Raw genomic sequence first — 20,084 nt, 5'->3', positions numbered from 1 at the left:
TTTACAGGGATGAATTGGGACTCCCCAGGGACATGCTTGAAGGAAAAGAATTGATCTTGGCTTCTGTTTTCCTGGACTCTATCACACCAGCTTTGTCTTCCTGAGCAGAGTGTACTAAAGGTATGTGTCGGGGGAGGGTAGCAGTTTGAGCAAATCTACAGAGTAGGGGGTGGAGGAAGGATATACGTAGACTAGAGCGATGTATGAGCTTTGTAGCAATACAAATATTAAAGCGTTGGAGTAGTTAAATGTTTAGGTTATTTTGAGGTCTGCTTATGATTAATCCTCTTCCTCCATCTCGTCACATCATCAGGAAAATCCATATTATTCCATTGGCATTTTAGGACCAATAACTGGTCTCACCATTGGGTGAGAACAAATGGGGTCATGGGACAAGGATATCTTGTTACACTCAAGTATAATTCAGAGAACCCCCAGCATAGAAAATTCATCTCCTTGGGCTTGGCTAGGGAGTAATAGCACTACCCTCCCCTAAATTCTCAAACATACACCCTGGGCTTCCTTCTCTGAGATTCTGGCAGGATTTCTAAAGGGCTGAACAACAACTAAGAGTTTTCCAGTAGACTGGCTCACTATAGTCTGCCCCTACTCCAGCTGCTATGGCAAGATTCGGGCATCCTGTGGTCCTGGGTCCATCCCCAAATTGCTGGGCAGATGATAAGAAAAGGAAAAGTGCCATAGTCAACTGCTAGCAAGTGGATGAGCAAAATCCTATTTACTCAGTCAATAAAAATACGTTATTGCTCTGTAGGATCTCATCTAAACACGTTAGAGACGAAAAAGGTTAAATGCTGAAAGCTGAGGCCAGCATTTTTCCTGTCCCCGCTCAGTTTCTACACTTTGAATCTAGAATGAGTCTGCTTGAGAAATGCCTGATGAGAAGTAACCAGAGTCCAGGCTTTGGCTTTCTTCCGTAGAGAACAGCAGAGAGAGTACATGTGCTCTTAGACTAGGGTCAGGTCTCATATTAGAGAAGGAAGGAAGAAAGCAAATAAGGAAAAAAGGAAGGAAGAAAGGAAATAAGGAAGGAAGGAAGGAAGGAAGGAAGGAAGAAAGGAAAGAAGGAAGAAAAGAAGGAAAGAAGGAAGGAAGGAAGGAAGGAAGGAAGGAAGGAAGGAAGGAAGGAAGGAAGGAAGCTCAAGTTGTTTGTCATCTATTATGTTCTTGACATTTCACGTGCATTATCTCAAACAATCAGGAGAAACAACTCAAGATCTCAGGCTTACAAGAGAAGTGATAGATCAGAGGTTGTGACTTTTCCAAGGTCAGTCAGTTAAGTTTTGGATGTGGGATTTTAATCCCGGTGTCTCTGATTCCCCACTATTCCACATGACCGCTCAAGGAAACTTTATATAACAGAACTTTCCATATAGTATTAGATCAATGGGGGAGGACAGGGCCGGCAACAGACATTTCCTACCTGATAGCACACAATTCCTGCATCTGTCCTGGCTTCTCACACCACCTGTGGCATATTATTCTTGTGGATAAGGAAACCCTGGATACCCAGTCTTAGCATCTGCAAAATTAGGGCACCTCATGGGGGGAATGGCTATTTACTATCCCTGCCAGTCCCTGCAGGGGTGAAAACCCATTATGGAGAGAGGAGAGAAAATGCTAGATGCAATGCTCTACCTCAGGCTTATCCATTATAAAAAGAGCCACGTTTACAAAAAGACCGTCACCCACGCCTCTTGCCTGTTGCTGCTGGGACAATGGTTTCAGTCTGTCATGACCACCGGGCAGCATAGAACCATTGGTGACAATGGCCGCTTAGCTCACGCTTCATTATTCTGGAGTTCAGCTCTCAGCACAGACTCTGAGAGGTTGTTTGAATGGGATCGTTAGAGAGCGTTTACTAGATTAAAACTGTGGCTGTCTTCTGCAAAGTAACTGCAAATGGCTTTACGGGTTTCTGGATTTATTTTGTTTCAATGACTCCGCTCAGTTTGCAAATCAAATCAAAGCTGATTTTTCTAACTGCCACTTGGGTGCACCCAGTGGGAGTCTGCGGGGCCAGCTGCGTCCCCTCGAAGGCTGGCACCAGAAATGGGACTGCTGCTGCTTGCTGGCGCCCAGAGAGGGCTCCAAAGGGACGAGAACAGACAAGCAAGTACCTGCTTGACTCTACCCGGAATAGGGGGAGTAAGTCAGAGGAAGCAGATCTTATTTTCTGGAAGGAGAAAAGGCAGGCAGGACCTATGTGGCCTCAAAGATATTGGCAGAAATACTAGGGAGCCCATCTGGACTCATATATTGAGGCTCCCTCTAACTGAAATGTCCAATGGCCCAAGGCACTCCCTTGGGGAAGAGTGAGGGCCCTGTCACAGCAGGTACTCAAGCAGAGCCTGGCTGGCCTTTTCGTTATTGGGGGATTGTAGACCACGTGGTGAATCCCCACCTCTATCACTTTCACTCCTGTCTTCCAAGAGAACGTTCTGACAAGTGGCTTATATCTGAGAAAAATGAAACTATGGAAGAATGACATGTTAGCCATCCATCTATCCATTGATTGATTAATCAATTGAACCACTAATTCATTTACCCATTTGTTCATTCAACATATTTTATCAAACACCAAAGTATGCAAGGATCCGGGGACACAGCAGTGCTCAAAATAGGCACAACCTTTTCTCTTAGAATCTAGTTAGAAGACAGATATTAAACATGTAAGCAAATAAAATATATATATATATATGTATATGTATGTATATATACATATATCAAAAGATGAATATAAGTCCCGTTTGACTTCTGCAATTACAAGAGGTGCTCAAAGTGGTTCCCATCAGCGTCCAGACACTTCTGATTTACAGCAAACTACTGCTTGAGCAACGTTGACCAAAGTGTCCACTTGTATACATTTTTTGAGCACCCCCTCATATTCAGGTCACAATGAATGCTACGAAAAAAAAACTACAGGGTATAATGAGAGTGGAGAATGTTGGGGATATATATCAGACTGCAGGTCAGGATGGTGTTTAAGAAGAAGCGGAGTTAGGCTACAGTTTGAAAGATGTGTATCTGTTAAGCAGATACAGATGGTGGCCAGATACTTTCAGGCAGAGGAGACAGGATGAGCAAAGTGCCTGAGGTTGGAAGGAGCTTGATGTGTCTTGAAGAACTGAACGAAGCCCAGTGTGCTGGAGTCTAGAGAATAAGAGGATACAGCCTGGATAAGGCTGGAGGGTGGGAAATAGCCAGACCATGTGGGCAAGTCCTGTGGAAGTAGGGCCTGTGGGTAAGGAAAAGTAGCAAAGTGAATGGATGGGTGTGTGGAGGGAGGCAGCGAGAAGAATTAGACAGGAGAACAGTGGGTAAAGGGACTTGGATGAAACTGGGCCTTAGTTTCCAGAAGAGGAGCTGACCAGCATGGTTCTGGAACTGAGCCTCTAGACCAGAAACCATTTTCCCCTTGGCCTGCTGTGTCCCAGCCAGAGAGCATGAACTGAGATGGCTGGGTACCTCCTTCAGCTGCTGCAGCCTGGGGCACCTTCTACTAGATGGGGTGATCATCTGCCACGGGAGAGGTTCTTTTATCTTCCACTTGAACTTCAGCAACGGAGAAGTCTAAATTTTCACATGATCCATTTCCCCAAAGGTCACTTTGGAGCATGTTCAGCTTACATCTTCAATCCGGTCCCTACATCTTCCAAATGTAAGTATTATTTAACGGATCTGAATGCATGCCTTTTCTCACAGTTCCTGTTTTAACTACAAGAACAAAACCTACTTTTTAAAACTGATTTATTTTTTGCTCCCTGACTTTCTACTGCCCTCCCTTCAAAGTCTGAATCATAGTTTTCTGTTTCCAAACCCAAACTGAATGTTTGTTTACCCATTGTCTGCACTTTTCTCTACAGCTCTGGGTGGATTCCCAGAGCTAGAGTGCGCCAAGCAGAGGGCTTTCAAATTTTTCTTTTTAGCTCTTGAATTCGAGGCAATCCCATTAGCTCTTTGCTATCCCTCCACCAGGTGATGAAATACATCTTCTATATAATAAGAGCCCTGCGGTGTATGCTTTTGGTACCACTCCCAGATCCCCCTTTCAGGTTGGTGTGCCATCCCCCCGTGCTGTGCTTGTTGAGGCTAAGGGCTTATACCTGAGACTTTCCCTAGAGCTTGTGCAAGGCTCAAGGGGGCCATTTCCCCCGAGAGATCCGGGGTAGGGGAGTGGGGAAGTGCCAAGGACTGACTGTTATGGGGGAAGAGGTAGAAATCCCGATCTTCCTGTCTCAAAGCAAAACCACGCTGGAGAAACTGACACTCTATCCTGGATCTAGCCTAGGTTTGACTTCACCTGAGAAGAGATTCTTGCTCAGCCTCTTCTCATTCCCCATCCCACTTCCCTCGTCCGCCTACAGATTGCTTCCAGGAGCCTTCCCTCAACACAACACCCGTAACCAAGTCCCTGCCTCTGGCTCTGCTGTCGTGGGTCTGCCCTAAAACAGCTGCCATGCCTCTTCATCTGCTCTTTGATAAATCCCACTCCCCCACTGTGGTTGCACTCACGTTCTGATTCCTCTAAATCTTCAGTCCAAGCTAATAACAGCGGAGCCCTGGCTGAGGAACAAGGTAAAGAAGAATGTGAGTCTGGGTCAGTGACCACAGCTCCCATCGATAAAAAAGATTGCCCTCAAGGCTTTTGGGATGAGGATCCTAGGAGGATCCTCTTCTTCTAGCGAATACCAAACTCCCATCCCCCAGTCCCCTCAGGCCCGCCTTCTACTGGAGGTTCTGCCAGGGCTCTAGAAAGAAACATCGCCGCCTAGTGCTATGTGGAGCCACCTGCCAGATCCTCGGTAAACACAGGAGACTTAGTTCTCTGCGTGGGGCCTGAACCGCCCTGTGGCTTCTCTCCCAGTTTGAAGTCCTGAGTCGCTAGCCTCTCACATCCCACACTTGCCCTGGGTACCATGCAATCCCTAGTGGTAGTGGAGAAGGGATGGCGATGGGACAGGGTGGCACAAAGTCTTCTGTGCTGCACCAGTCTCAGAGGAGCGGAGCCCTGGAAGCTGACCCAGGAACACACACGCCACCATCACCTGGGGCTTGGACACCCTTGCTCCTTCAGTCCCCATTCAGCACATTGCACTTCTCTTTGGAAGCACCGCTCACCATCACGAGTCCACCACTATCTGTGAAAATCCTGCACAGGAAGTCTGTGTCCACACTAGGCTATGAGCTTCTTGAGGACAAGAACCCTGCCTGCTGGGTCACCACGAAACCCCCAGTTCTGTCCAAGATGCCCGGGTCATACACGCTCAGTGAGTGAGCTGATTACATGGGGGAAATAACAGTCACCGACAATAATTTTTTTCCAAAACATTTTGTAGGAAATAAAACACTTCTACGTTTGCGATATAATTTGATCCTCAGACTGGGGTGCGTGGGAGGGGGGAGGGAGAGATTTCAGTGTCCTGGAGCTGGCTTGCACCAACTGCAGCCAGTGGTTAAACATTCGGGACTTTTTTTGCCAGCCGGTTGTTTAACTACTGGACATAGCAGGGATATTTACGCCCTGGAGATGGACAAAGACCACAAATAAGGGCTTTTCTTTTCCAAGGAGCAGGTTTATCAGCAAACCACTGGCAGCTGGTATGTTCCAACAGGTTCTACAAATGGGGAGATGGAGATCACTTTCAGCAGGGTGCCTCTGAGCTTCAGGAAGACCAAGTGAGACCCTGGAGATCTCAGAGCCTTGCTGCGGTGAGCTGCTGACTCCAAATGCATTTCCTCACTTCAGCAGGCATAGTGTTTTGAGTACTAACCATGTGCCAGGATCTTCTTGCCGTGGCAAAATGTGACTGGGAAATGAGTGGCTAAGGCCAAGCCACTCCTCCTCAGAGCTCCTCTTACAGGCGGTGCCGGTACCCGCCCGGGGAGGCCCAGCGGGCTCTGGCCACAGAACTATGATTGGATCAGCATGCAATGCTCCACCAACACACAGGGTCTGAGAAGGGTCCTGCCACCACAGACGCAGCACGTGGGGTACGGGAACGGTCCAGGGTTCCTTTGACAGAACCTGCAGCTCCTCTGCTTGAGAGCACCTCACTCAGTTTCTGAAGCGAGCAAGAGCCAAGTCTGGACCACAGCCCACCTCCTGGCCCCCTATGGTGGGGCTGGTCCCTGCGCCTAACACACCCGTAAGAGCTATTGTGATCACACTGGGAATGGTGAGCAGAATGGCTCTAGTCGGAACCGCAGGGCTACCGCCCCTAACTGCGGGCGTCCTGTTATGGGTGAACTGTGCCCCCTCGGCCCAACTCAGATGAAGTCCTAACCCCCAGGACCTCAGAACCTGACCTGATTTGGTAATAGGGTCCTTGCAGATATACCGTGTTTCCCCGAAAATAAGCCCTAGCCGGACAATCAGCTCTAATGCGTCTTTTGGAGCCAAAATTAATATAAGACCCGGTCTCACTTTACTATAAAAGACCTGGTCTTATCTAACATAATATCAGACCGGGTCTTAGATTAATTTTTGCTCCAAAAGACGCATTAGAGCTGATTGTCCGGCTATGTCTTTTTTTGGGGGGAAACACGGTAATTAGTTAAGTTAGGATGAGGTCATACGCAGTAGGGGGGGGCCCAATCCATATGACTGATGTTCTTATAAAAAAGAGAAATCTGGACGCAGAGATGTGCACGTGGAGAATGTCATGTGATGATGAAGCAGAGATTGGGGTGACAGTTCTACAAGCCAAGGAAAGCCAAAGATGGCCCGCAAACCAGCAGGATCTGGGGACAGATCCTCCCTCACAGTCCCCAAAGGAACCAGCCCTGCCGGACACCTCGATCTCAGACTCCCAGCCTCCAGAACTGTGAGACAAGAAGTTCTGTTGTTTAAGCCACTCAATCGGTGGTACTTTGGTACAGCAGCCACAGAAAACAAACACAGGTCCCTTGCTTTGCAGCCTTCCAAACTGGGCAGCACTACGTTAGAGCTTGGGTGACTAACAGTGACACTGTAGACAGACAAGGGTTAGAGCCCCAGCCTGGAGCCAGGTGTGGTGTCTAACAGAAGATGCGCTGAACTTGGGGTCAGGTCAGAAGGCTGTCCCATGCCAAGGGGCAGCGCTCCAGGTCTGCAGGACTTACACAGCTGACCACAGACACTGCCTGGAGTAATGGGGGTTGGGGACAGGACCTCAGCAAGTTGCTTTATCACCAGAGCCCTGGGCTCAAGCTGGCAGCAAATGGGAGCAAGGCGTCGCAATGACAGAGCAGTGGAGCAGCTGGGAGGGACACAGATGGCTCATGGAATCTGCCCCTGGAACTTTACATAGACTCGATGCCTGCAAGAGTCCCAGTGTCATAGTTTCCTCTGTAAAGGAATGATATTTTCAGCAAATCCACAAAGAAGGAAACTTGATTCAGGAAAGGGAGAGGTCAAATATTGATGCCTGGCCTCCAACTCATGAGGATACAAAGTCCTCATGGCCAGTGCATGGATTTAGATGGAGTTTGCCTTTAATCAGTCCTGGATGGTCTAAGGGTAAGGCCAAGTGCAGACCAGACACTAACCTAACACGGGTTTCCTTCCCGTTGCCTTTTCTCTGCAGTCACCGAGTGCCCTTTTAGTGGATGTGGTGCTAAGCAGAAAGAACTCCCCGCAGGCTGGCATTCTGCATTACCCAGCCCTCTGCCCCCATTCCCAAGTGCTGCTAGAGCTGTGCTTCTTTGGGCTGAAGTGACAGCTCTCAATGAACCGGAAACTGAGGGTGTGGTTGCTCGGCATCTGCCTCTGACTCCTGACTCCTCAGAGCCCTGCCAGGGCTTGGCCAGCTGGGCACATATTCATGTGCTCCTATCCTTTCTACCCCCACACCTTACAGGTGTGCACACTCCACGAAAGGAAGACTGAGACCCAAAGGTCAAACCGGAGGAGAAATCCTTATGCTAAGAAGAGGCAGGGAGCACTTCTGCTCTAGTTCTTTAAAGACCACTGCAATTCTCCTGCAGATCAGCACTGCAAGTCTGGGAAGCGAGGCATGGCTCGGGGTGGGAGCACAGTGGGTCCTGCACTTCCCAAGACAGTACAGTTTTACACATTCTCTCTCCAAGCTCTTGGATGTACCGGCTGCTTGTCCAGTCACATGTTCCCAAGTCTCAGTTCAGAAAATCTGGTCCAACAAACTACTCTGTAGGGGCGGCTTATGTCTCAGAGGGTGTCCTTAGAATCCCACCTACCCCACGGAAGGCACAGCTACTGCACCGACCCCTCCCTTGTCTAGAGGTCAAAAGCAAGAGGGGAGCCAAGGGGCACCGTGATGCTGAAGGTTTGTCGGTCAGTTTCCTTCCTTCTCCCAGCTGCCTGCTTAAGTAGGATGTTGCAGACGCCCTGCTTGCTGTCTAGTGCTCCAGTGCTGTCCAGTGGATGCTGCTCTTCCTTCCACAATATCTGTTTTCTCCAATGGCAAAGTCTTTCAAGGCTGGCTTGTGATTTGTGTCACTTTTGTTTGCAGGCCAGCCATTTTCTTGGCCTCACAAAGAGTATTTTCTCTCTTTCTGTCCAGTAGCCTGAGTTCCTGAGAGGCAACAAGTTAGGGACATGCCGACCTCTCATGGCTTATGTGAAATCTTATCACAGGGAGCCCCTAGTGCTCTGTCTTCTCCTTCCTCCTGCGCTTTCCCTGTTCTGCTTTCATATCGATCTGATTTTGTTCAAAGTTACAAAAGTCATGAATGGTAGGTCTTGGTGTATATTTTGTCAAATAACCACAGATATTTTTCTCCCTTCTCTCTCCCTCTCTCTCTCCCCCTATTTTTCTTCCCTTCCCCCATATATTGTGAATTTTCCTCTGTATGTGGGTACATGTGTATTATATTCACACATGTATATTTATACTTGGGTCATTGTTTGACTATATTTATACGTCTATTTATAATTGTCTTCTCTGTGCAAGCAACCTATAGAACTATGTATGCTGTCGATAAATGCAGGGAATAGAAATAGAATTGCTCAATTTTGGTGTGGCAATCTGGGGAGGATAGCTGTGAAAATATCAATTCTATAACAAAAAGATAAACCTGATTTCTCACCATTCAACCTTGTAATAGGTTAAACGATAACAAACCATTCATTGATTTTTTTTTTAAAGAGTAATAAACAGAAACATGTACCAATTGACAGAGCCAGGCAATTCAATTACAATTAGGAAAACAAAAAGTGATGAGCCTGAACAATATTGCCTTAGTTTTGGGTATAAGGTTTGGAAATGCCAACTACAAAACAAAGCAGTGTTTCTTTTCTTGTTACGAAAGGCACCAACACTGATCACCTCATTTTTAAAAGCCATGCATCACTTTAGTAAAGTATGAAACCTAGAAGATAGATTTAACAGACGTGCTTTAAAAAATAACAACATAAACATAGACCCAAATACAATGAAAATACATACCAGAAGAAAATTTGAGTACATTTATATTTACCACTGATTAATGTACCAGTCCACCCAGCCATCCAACCATCCTTTCACCCGTCCGTCCATCCATCCATCCATCCATCCATTGATTCAACTACTATGTTTTCAGTTCCTGCTATGCTTTAGGCACTGTGTTATTAATACGCGCACAGTTGGGTATATATTCACACCTAGGTGCAAATGACTCCAATGAAAATAACACTTCTTGTTATTTTTAGTCATTGTTGCCTAAATCTCCCTGTGTGGCTAGAGGGAGAAGTACTTAAATGGCTACAGAGTGGCTGAAGACAGACAAGAACATGGCAACATACCTTTCGTAGCCAGACGAACACAGTTGATTTTGGTCTCCTGTGAACAACAAAAGTGAAGGTCCAGTTAATTAGTTGTGGGTTTGGTTTGTTATATAAAGAAAAATACATACATATATGTGTGTGTGTGTGTGTGTGTGTGTGTGTATACATATGGCTATGTATTTTTAATTATAATTTTAAACTTGTCCTTTTCATTTCTCCCATTAGAATAACCTTTTCATTCTATTTCTTCATTTCTTCTGAGGCTAGGTACATACTTTGTTCCTTCCACTTCCTGGCTCCCATCACCTCATAAGCTTCTTCCCCAGACAGAACCACTTCATAAACATATCAGATACTGCCCAGCACAGAACGACTTTAGCAAAAACACTAAGTGGGTACATTTTGGCACGTGGTGTGCTTTGGTCAGTTGCATGGGCTAGCAGATGGTACTAAAGGCATCCTGGGGAAACTTTGTTACAGGTAAACAATGCATCTATATGTATAGGCTGAAACAGACACTTGGCCATAGCCCAGTCAATATGAATGTGCAAGAATCAAATTGCCAAGTTCATGTGCAAAAAGTCACTCTGGTCCTGAGATCTCTAGTGGACCTCACAGTTTTCATGGATAATGTTGCATGTGTATGTTTGTGTGGCGACAGAATCTTTGCTGAGTGAAGTGAATAACTTATCTAGTTATTGTTGGCTCTTCCCCAAGTGGACAGGATCCATACATTTGTGGCAAGGCTGGGCATGCAGGTGAGTTACAGAAGAGTGTGCTTGGGAAGAGAATCAGCTCAGCCTATTTTTTTAGGATCGTCTCCCAGGAGGAACAAGTTGCAAATTCCAGATGACTAAGTTATGCTCCCAGCAGTAGTCTGAATTTGTAGTGCAGCAATGAAAATCAAAGGCCAAGAATTCGATATGTGTGAGTCTCAAGAATCCAGTGGTTGTCTTGCTAATGCTCACTCAGGAGCAACTATTGCACCTTGAAGGTACTTATGTTTGGATAGAAAAGGTTATGTGAAAAACCCATGAACTTCAGTGATAACAAACAGCAAAGATTTATTTTCCACCCAAACTACATGTCTAACGTAGGTGTGTGGCTGGGTCTGGGGGTGGGGGTGTAGTGGGGTGGTTGGGGACACTCTCGTCATTGTAGTCACTCATAGACCAAGGTTGGTGTCTCCATTTTAACACAAGTCTTCAGTGTTTACTGCGACAGGAGAAAAGAGTGCTGAAGAGTCTTAACTTACACGCTCTGTATGAGAAGCAACACTTTGCTTTGACTCAAGCTTCATTGGCTAAAACCAGTCCGATGGCCATGCCTAACCTGGGGTGGGAGCCCGTGAAGAAATGGAGCCCTCCATGCATTCAGAAGTAGAGAAGAAATTGTTATGTCTACAGCAGAGTCTGTTTTATTTATGCACTTCTCTGAATGCCAGAAACGATCACTCCTATTAAGCCCAAGTATGACTCCCCAGTGGTCTTGATTCTGTTCCTCGGACCACAGACAGTCTGCCCTTGCTTGTGTAGGAAAGATGTATGGATATTGGAAGATGGTTTTCAGGTCCACTAACATTCTTATTCTTCAACAATTCCTCATATGGTAAGAATTCAAGGCCTTTGAACCATCCTCATCCTAGCTACTCATCCTAGGACACCCTCCAGTTGTCCCTCTTAATGAGAAGGGACTAGAACATTAAGCAAAAGTCCCCATGTGGTCTTGCCAACATATGATTACTTAGATCATCATTATTTTCTATTTTCCTTCCTTATACTGGACTACTATTCACATAGCCAACATCCCAGGTTTTCATTGATCATAATCAACGTGTTATCAACTTTCCATCAAAAAAAAAATCTGCCTGCTTCTACATATATAAATGTGGTTGTATTTCTGGGACCCAACTACAGAGTCATATACACCACTATTGACTTCCATTTTGACTCATGCGATTACTACAGCCTGTACATGATATTCTCCACCACCTGAGAGTTTTTGGGTGTAATTGTTCTCGAACCTCACCCAGATAATGAATATAAGTAGTAACCTGGAAACCGCCAATGACAGAGCTCTGTGGTAGGTACTAGAACCCTCGTTCCAGGTTGGCATTCATCTCTGTTCATCAGAATCTTTGGTTGGTTTATCTAACTAGTTACATATCTCCTCAATTGCTTATATACTCAGGTGCTACTGTTGTATTTTTCCACAAAAATAGCTTGAGAATAGGGTCAAATTCACTTCAGGTAATAACACTCTGTCTATTGCATTTCCCTAATCTATCAGCCCAAGTTTCTTAAAAAAGAAGAAGGTTGGGTTGACATGACTTGTTCTTTGGAACAAGTGTTTCCTTTTCTTTCTATTTTGTATGCCGAAAGCATTTCTTTTTAAAATAAATAATTGTTTTATTTCATAAAACGGAAACTGCAGAAATATTTTTTAAAATGGCACATTACGGTTCAAATATATAAAGTATTCATTTGAGGTGTTCATATATTTGAAGTACGCTATATTTCAAAGAAAAATATTTTTTTTAAGAACATATTCAGAAGATGGAAAAAAGGAAAAATGACTGAGAAAAAAGGTAGAAAAATAAAGTAGAACTCTCTAAATGTGATGCAAAAAAACCCCAAAAAACCTTAGGTCACAAATGAGTTAAAACTTTAAAATGATTATAAAAGCTAGCAAACTAGTTTTTGTTTTGTTTTCATGTTTGGGGAAAGAACAAAGTTCTTCAAATCCATTGGCTTCCATTTTTGCTTGTTGGTTTAAATGGTCAGTGATCTGAAGCCTGAGATGGTTAAAGAAGGTATGGTTCCCCCAAGAGCCCCAATGATTATCACTGAGAAATTGTGTAGAATAGAAGAGCTGGTCAGATGGCTCTCCAACTTTATGCTAATACAAAGAAAAAAGATTTTGCAAAAACTATATTAGGAAACATGCCAACTCTGCGCATGACTGTTGAATTTAGCAGTGGGCAGGTGTTTGATGAGGGTAGCACCATTGGGGGTAATTTATAAATATGTATCTGGACTTTAAAGACAGTCAATCTAATCTCATTGCATCTAAGAATCTATTCTCAGGGAATATCCTTAAGTGTAGAAAAACCTTTATATTCAAAGATGTTGGTTCCGGTGTTCTTTATAAAGGTGACAATGAAGAGACACATATACGTCTAGCTCTGCAAGCAGGACAAAGAAAGACAGTGGAATATTATGAAGCTGTTAACAGAAATGGCGATAAAGGGCCATGTAATAACATAGAATAGTACATGTAAGAAAATAAATGAGTAAAGCAATGTGTAATTTTTATTACATCTAACATGCAAATCTAAGCATTTAAAAAAATAAGACCTGAAGGAAATATACTAACTCTTAAAAACTGTTGCACAGTTAATTTGAAGTATAACACACATGTAGACAAGTATAATAAACTTCTATATCCTTTGCTGAATTTTTCACAGTAGAAATACACACCTATGACTAGCACCCTGATCAAAACACACAACATTCCCAGAACCTCAGAAGTCGCCTTCATCCTCCCTCTAAGTCACTAATCTGGCTTCCGTGGGAATGTTCTCTTTAAAATGTGTTACATCAAAGGGAATCCTGGGTAACTGCATTGGTGTATTCTACTACTTCTTCTTCTCATTGGGTCATTTCTGAACACTTTCTAATTCTTCTTAGAATTCCACAGCTGATGCATGAAATTGAGCCATTTCCTAACATCATCGCTTCCACCCCGCATCTATTAAAATCTGTTTTCTATAATCTAGAGTGTGTGTCTGACTGTGTGTAACTCTCCCTGGCTCTCACAAATGTGATACTGACAGGTACACTTTCTCCCAAGTTTCTCACCCCTTGAATTCCATAACCAATTGGTCTTTGTTAGTTAGAAAGAGGTACAGAATAACGAAGTCCTAAGTCACTCTTTTGACCTTCTGGGTGATTGAACTGTTAGCAAAACATGCCAGTCAGGAACATGCTGGAAAGTCTGCATTTTATCATACGGGAAGTCTGGCCAGTGTGCATACGCCCCAAGTCCCCAAACAGTTCAATAAACAGGAAATGAGTCCTTTCTTTGTGCTTAAAGTGTACAGGCTTTGGGAAAAGGAGAAACATTTTGTATTTTCTGTTCTATCTCCATAGTACAATACCATTTCATTTCCCCATCATTTTAACTTCACCCACATCCCACATCCCACTCCCGACATGCAAGTCGGCACATAGGTACATATCACCTGTGTAGATACATAATGAACTAGGGATCTTGTAAGCCGCATTAAATTTATAAAATGAAGAAATGGAAGGAGCCAAAAGAGCAACTGTACGAAGAGAACAAAATAGAAATCAGAACATTCCAACTGAAAAAATCTACCCCCTTGAAATAACAATTACCAACAGAAGAGAACTGTAAGACAATACTCTAAATTTAATTAAATTTCCTCAACCATTTTGAGTAAGCAAGGTAAAGATTAAAAACTGAAATGTATTTTAAAAAATCAGCAAAAAAGGGGGGGGGGTGTTGAATTCAGGAAAAAAAGGAAAAAGAGAGGCTCTTCAGAAATGAAGATTAAATTGTAAGGAGTCCAAAGGAAAATTTTAACAATGGGCACTGAAGACAGAGAAAATAATCAAGATAATGAATACGAGATAAAAGGCAAGGTAAAAAGGGTCAGTGAAAAAAGTGACATAAAGGAAAGACAAAGGAGAGCCAATATAGGGTACTTCAGATCCCTGAGAAAACAGATTAAACAATTGGATAGGGAAAGATTTATAACAATAATCCAAGGAAAATTTCTGGAATCACAAGACAATCTGAGCCTACATATTGAAAGGACCTAAAAAACCTTAAAGATCAATTCTAAGATCCTAGTAAAATTATTTTTTTAAAAAAAGTTCTCAAGGCCTCCAGGCAAAAAGATCAAATAATTAATAAGAACAAGAGAATTAGGCTGTCATGAAATGCCGTGTTTCCCTCAAAATAAGACCTAGTCTTATTTTAATATAAGATTGGCTCTATAATATAATATTGGGTCTTAAATTAATTTTCGCTCCAAAAGAGGCATTAGAGCTGATGGTCTGGCTAGGTCTTATGTTTTGGGGAAACATGGTGTCTCCAAAGCAACATATAAAGCCAGGAAATATGAGTTAGTATTTTCAGGAAACTCAAAGAAAAATTATGAACCCAGGATTTTATAGCTAGCCGTGTCTTTCAAATATCAAAGCTATAGAAAAATAACTATCGACATTCAATAACTCAGAGAATACTCTACTCACAAGTCTTTCTTGAGGACTATACCAGAGTTGGAAAAGCTTCATTCAACAAAAAAATGACTGAGGAAATTTCTGCAAAAGGACTGATGGTAAGCATTTAATATATTGAATTGTAAATCTAAGTTTAAAATAAGGTAGGGACATGGTTGAAAGTAGAATATATAAATGTTATAATTTCTGACAATATAGAAATAATGGAAGTAAAAATGATAAAGAGAAGAAATCGGGAAAGAGGAGAGTAGAGTAAGTTCAATGATTGTAGTATAGGCAATAAGCGAAAATCAATGGGTACCATCAAAAACTGACAAACCAATGACGTCAGCAAGATGGCAGAGTAAGAGTCTTTGGTACTTATCTTCCCAAAGAAACATGATTTTGATAACCTCCCATGGATTACAGAACTTTTGTGGGAGCTCAGAAATCCAGCAGAAAGATCCCAGCAACCCAGTGGAGCAGAAAGTCTAAGAATAGATGCATTGAAGAGGGTAAGAAGAATAGTTTCAATGTACTCATGTCACCTGTCCCCCTTGTGGCAACGCTCAGTACTAAGAGAGACACCCTCAGCTCAAGTTTTTTCCCAAGGGGGAAAGTGAGAGTATAGTGAGTGCCTGGCTACCCCAGCTATGCAAGATGCTGCCCAAAGGACCACTCCTTGTCCCAGCCGGAGCCCTGAGGGGATTAGCATGGCTGAATGGTCTGGGGCAGCCAGCAGCAGGGAAAAGAAAATGTGGTACATGGAGACAATGGACTATGACTGAGGCTTGAAAAAGAAGGATGTCCTGCCATTTGCAACAACATGGATGAACCTGGTGGATATTATGCTAAGGGAAACAAATGATGCATGATCTCTCTTATACGTGGAATCGAAAACATCTGAACTCATAAAAGTAGAGAGTAAAATGGTGGTTGTCAGAGGCTGGAGAGTAGAAAACAATGGGGAGATGCTGGTCCAAGAATTATGCAGGCTACACACATTCTGGAGATCCGTATGAATATTGTGTTTGATACTTTGACGTTGCTAAGAGACTGTATCCTAAGTGCTCTTAATGTACACAATGACAACTATGTGATAACTATATAGACGTGTTAATTAGCGGGATCACGGCAATCATTTCACAATGTATACGCACCTCAAAACATCACATCGTATAACTTAAATCCATATAATTTTTATTTGTTAATTATTCCTCGATAATGCTGGGAAACAGCTGATAAACCAGATAGGAAAAGGTTAAATAAGGAAAGAGAGGATTAAATGTGTTAAAAAGGATAGGAACGAAGATAACTATGAGAACGAAAATACAAAACTTTCTAAATAACAAAGAAATATTAAAATAAAAGAGTCAGGAAAACACCCCAGCAAGTATTACAAAATTAATGTAATAAATTATGATATAAAGAATATATGACAAAGTTGAGACCAAACATATCAGTCATGTCAAGAAATGTGAATGGGTTTAACTCATATAATTAAATGAAAAAGAGTTCAAACTGTCTCATGAAGCAAGACCTCACTTTCTGCTATACATAAAGGTCACACTGAAAACAGAGTAATTCAGAAAAGCATCAATAAAGGAATGGGAGAATCTAGAAATGTCAAATGGAAAGCAAAAGCAGTAGTAATGAATCTGATATCAGAGAGAGTAAAATGCAATTTAAAAAGTATTAAACATAACAAAGGATACTTTTTAATGCCCACACCCACAATTAACAAGAAATAGAACAGCTATGAATATCTACCGGTATGAACCAACCCCCACAATATTCTCCCTTATAAAGTAGAAATTATAGTAGATGCAAAAATAATATGCGTCTACTGGCAGTATAAAACAAATCAAGTGGCAAAAAAATAGGAAGGACATAAGTGCTAAAATAATTAAGCAGATAATGATATGTATCAAACCCTACAGCCTGATAATAGAGACAAAACTTCTTACGAGCTTATGAAACATTCACAAAAATTGACCATGTATTAGTAAATTAAATATTACTGTGTCCCATAAAGCAGAAATATTATAAGAAATATATGTTTACAATGTAATAAAACAAGAAATTATTAAGAGTACTAAAAAACCAAACAGGTCCTTTCAACTGGAAATTTACAAAATAATTTTTTTGACCAACTTCCTGGTGAAAGGAGAAGTTATGAACAAAAACTTAAATATTTTAAAACAAAATACAATAAAAAGTACATATCAGAATTTATGAAAAACATTTAAAGCAGTGACTAGATGAAAGTATATCCGTAAAAGAATGAAAAAAATTAACTGAATTTCCAGCACAAAAATCTAGAAAAGGAACAAAAATAAATGATCCAAAAAACACACACAAAAGGGAATAATAAAAGCAAAAGCAGAAGTTATTTAAGTAGAGAAGATAAAAATAATAGAAAAAAGGAAAAAGAAAGGAAGCACCAATATAAGAAATGATAAGAGGGAAATAACCATTGAAAAACAAGAAATTAAAAAAAAAAGAGAGAGAGACTAGTTTTTAGATCTCTGGAAATAATTTTGAAATGCTAAATTTAGCATTTCAAAATTAATGGAAGCATGGTTGCAATATTCTCTGTACATCTCACTGGGTTGAACAAAATTTTGAGTGTCCAAGTACCTGAAAGATACAAAGATATGTACAGGACTGGTTTTATTATTATAACAAATTGATAGTGGGATTATTGACAAGATCGTTTTCCCTGTCTTCAACTGAATGAATTCCAAGGTTTTACCCAGGACGTGCAAGGCCTTCCCCTCATTATCTGCTCGGTCTCTCTGGCCTCTCTTTATCCCAGAACGAACCTCACCAAGTCTCCCCAAATGCATCATGGAATTGCCAACCTTTGGGACTCTGCCCAAGTGCTCCCTTTGCAGGACATGTCGTGACTCTGCCCTATTTTCTGTATGAAAAATACTCATTTTTCAATGGTCAGCTCAAATGTCACTGTTTCTATGAGACTTTCTCTAAACACCTCCTGACCCCCTCCCCTCCAGGCTTCCAGCCGTACACTGAGTACTGCACCAATGTCATTCCTGTTAGTTTATTGCACACATTTGTTTTCATAACTGTCTTTTCCACTGGATTGTGGGTTTCGTGAGGGCAGGAACTATATCTTATTTATCTGGGCATCCCCTCACTGACTCAGAGCAAGCCCTTAATATATCACTGTTGGATTTTTATCATCACCATCATCATCACTTCCTTACAGAAGAGAGGATGGCCAATGATGGCACAATTTTGCAGAGTAAACAAATGTGGAGAGGGTATAGGAGACTAAATTCAAGTTATGGCTCTGACGTTGGGCAAATCACTTCCTCACTCTGGACTTTAGTTTCTTTTTCTGCCAAAAGAAGGGCACGGTACCATCAGTAAGCTCCCTTCCAAAACTACATTTCATGCTTCCCTTTCCACAGCACCAGGGCTTTGAGGCAACAGAACAGCCGTACAAATCATTTCCTAATTGGGATGTCGGACGTGTGGTTCCTCTGAACCTCATGGAGAGAGGTTTAGCCTTTCCACCAGCGACTGGTGACTCCCAGGTCTGAAACAACCTAAGCCAAAGCTGCCCTGCATACCTCCCTGCACAGCTCTTACCTGACCTTAATGATCCCTGCTCTCTGTGAGCAATCCTTGGAGCTGTAATTACTAATTGATGTTTGTAAAGTCTTGGAAATTCTCAGGTGACGGATGTAATCAAAGTGCAATTTGTTATGATAATTGTTACTACTACGGTTCCTCATTATTTGTTGATGTTAACAGCAGGGCCAGCAGGTGTTTCACGGTTGAGGCTGGCCATGTCTGGTGGGAGAAGGAGAAAAATGTGCATGTGGGGAGGATCTGGATTCTTTTAGGAACTCCTGCTGGTTTCAGTCAGGGCAGATTCCACTTTGTTATGACTCAGCCTGAAGCTTGGCACTATTGCACAGGACTGCCTACTGGTATTTTCACACGTCCAACTTCAACCCCAGCTCAGTCTCTTGCTTCTGGAATGTGCTCCAGTAAATTATGGCCTTACTGAGTCGTGGCTGACTCGTCTATTAAATCTAGATACATATAATATCAATTTACACTTGCTGTGGTTGGAGAGTAGTTTTCCGGCAAGTAAGAGTGGATTTGGTGAGACCAATTAAGAGGCTGCTGAGGTTTCTCAGGCAAGAGATGATGGTATTCAGAACTAGGATGGTGGCCCTTGAAATGAGGAAAGTATATGGATTGGAGAGAAGTTTAGGGTGGAGAACCAGTAGGACTTGGTGACAACTGGACATAGAAGGTGAGGTGTCTTGGGCAACCCAGACATCTGAGATAGGGAAGGCTTTGGGGTGTTTTTGGAGGGAAGAAATGATTTCAAAAGATCGTTCGTTGCCTACTATTTCCACCAGTTTCTTGCCAGTTTGGTTGATTGGACTCTCCTCTCAACTGTGAATTGAGTTTGAGTATGCAAAGTTGAGAGCTATGATGTAAAAGACGGCACTTGACCAAAATTCAGCCTCCAGGCAGAGACGTCCGATGAACTGTCTCACTTGTCCTCTTGGTTTCGGCAAGCACAACATTCCCAACCTTCCTCTGACGTCTTCCTTTCTCTCTCTCCTCAGGGTGTCAGCGTGTTGGCTGGTGTCTCTGCATCCTCGGGGTGTCACTGGTTTTGTTTCTCCTCCCTGATGACCTCCTCCTGCATCCTGTCTACCGTCTATTCAAATCGACCAGTAGGTCGATTTGCTTGTTCTTTCCTTCATGCACCTCTACCGCCACAACATTCGAAAGGTGCTTAGGAATGTGCAAAGGGAAATCACACCTATCGTTCACTCTTCAAAAGGTCCCAGCGAGCCTGGGAGGGTACATCTCATCCTCATTTGACAGATGGGGCAACTGAAGTTTAGGAAGTCAGTATTCAGCTCATGTAGCTGAAAAATGGGCAGAGCCAGTTTTTAACCATATGGATCCAGTTTCCAAAGACAGACGTTTCCCCACTTTTTCACCATTTGGGGCGCAAATGGGCTAGACTTCGTGGTGACTATTTGGAAGGGGTCTGATGGAGGCAGAAACCCTGCATTAAGGCAACGTCGGGTGCT

At 42.7% G+C, this 20,084-nt stretch overlaps 1 protein-coding gene across 18 annotated transcripts in view; it reads right to left on the bottom strand.

Moving 5' to 3' along the window:
• PTPRT (protein tyrosine phosphatase receptor type T) overlaps window positions 1-20,084 on the bottom strand; it is a 965,600-nt gene that overhangs the window by 177,104 nt on the left and 768,412 nt on the right. For all 18 annotated transcript variants that reach the window (XM_081034722.1, XM_081034718.1, XM_081034731.1 and 15 more), the window contains exon 13: window positions 9,761-9,797. In XM_081034722.1, coding sequence (XP_080890848.1) covers window positions 9,761-9,797 — 37 coding nt within the window. The remainder of the gene's footprint in view (window positions 1-9,760; window positions 9,798-20,084) is intronic.

Source organism: Rhinolophus hipposideros (assembly GCF_964194185.1).
Source record: "Rhinolophus hipposideros genome assembly, chromosome: 22".
NCBI lineage: Eukaryota > Metazoa > Chordata > Mammalia > Chiroptera > Rhinolophidae > Rhinolophus > Rhinolophus hipposideros.
This window is presented reverse-complemented; position numbering and strand designations above follow the sequence as displayed.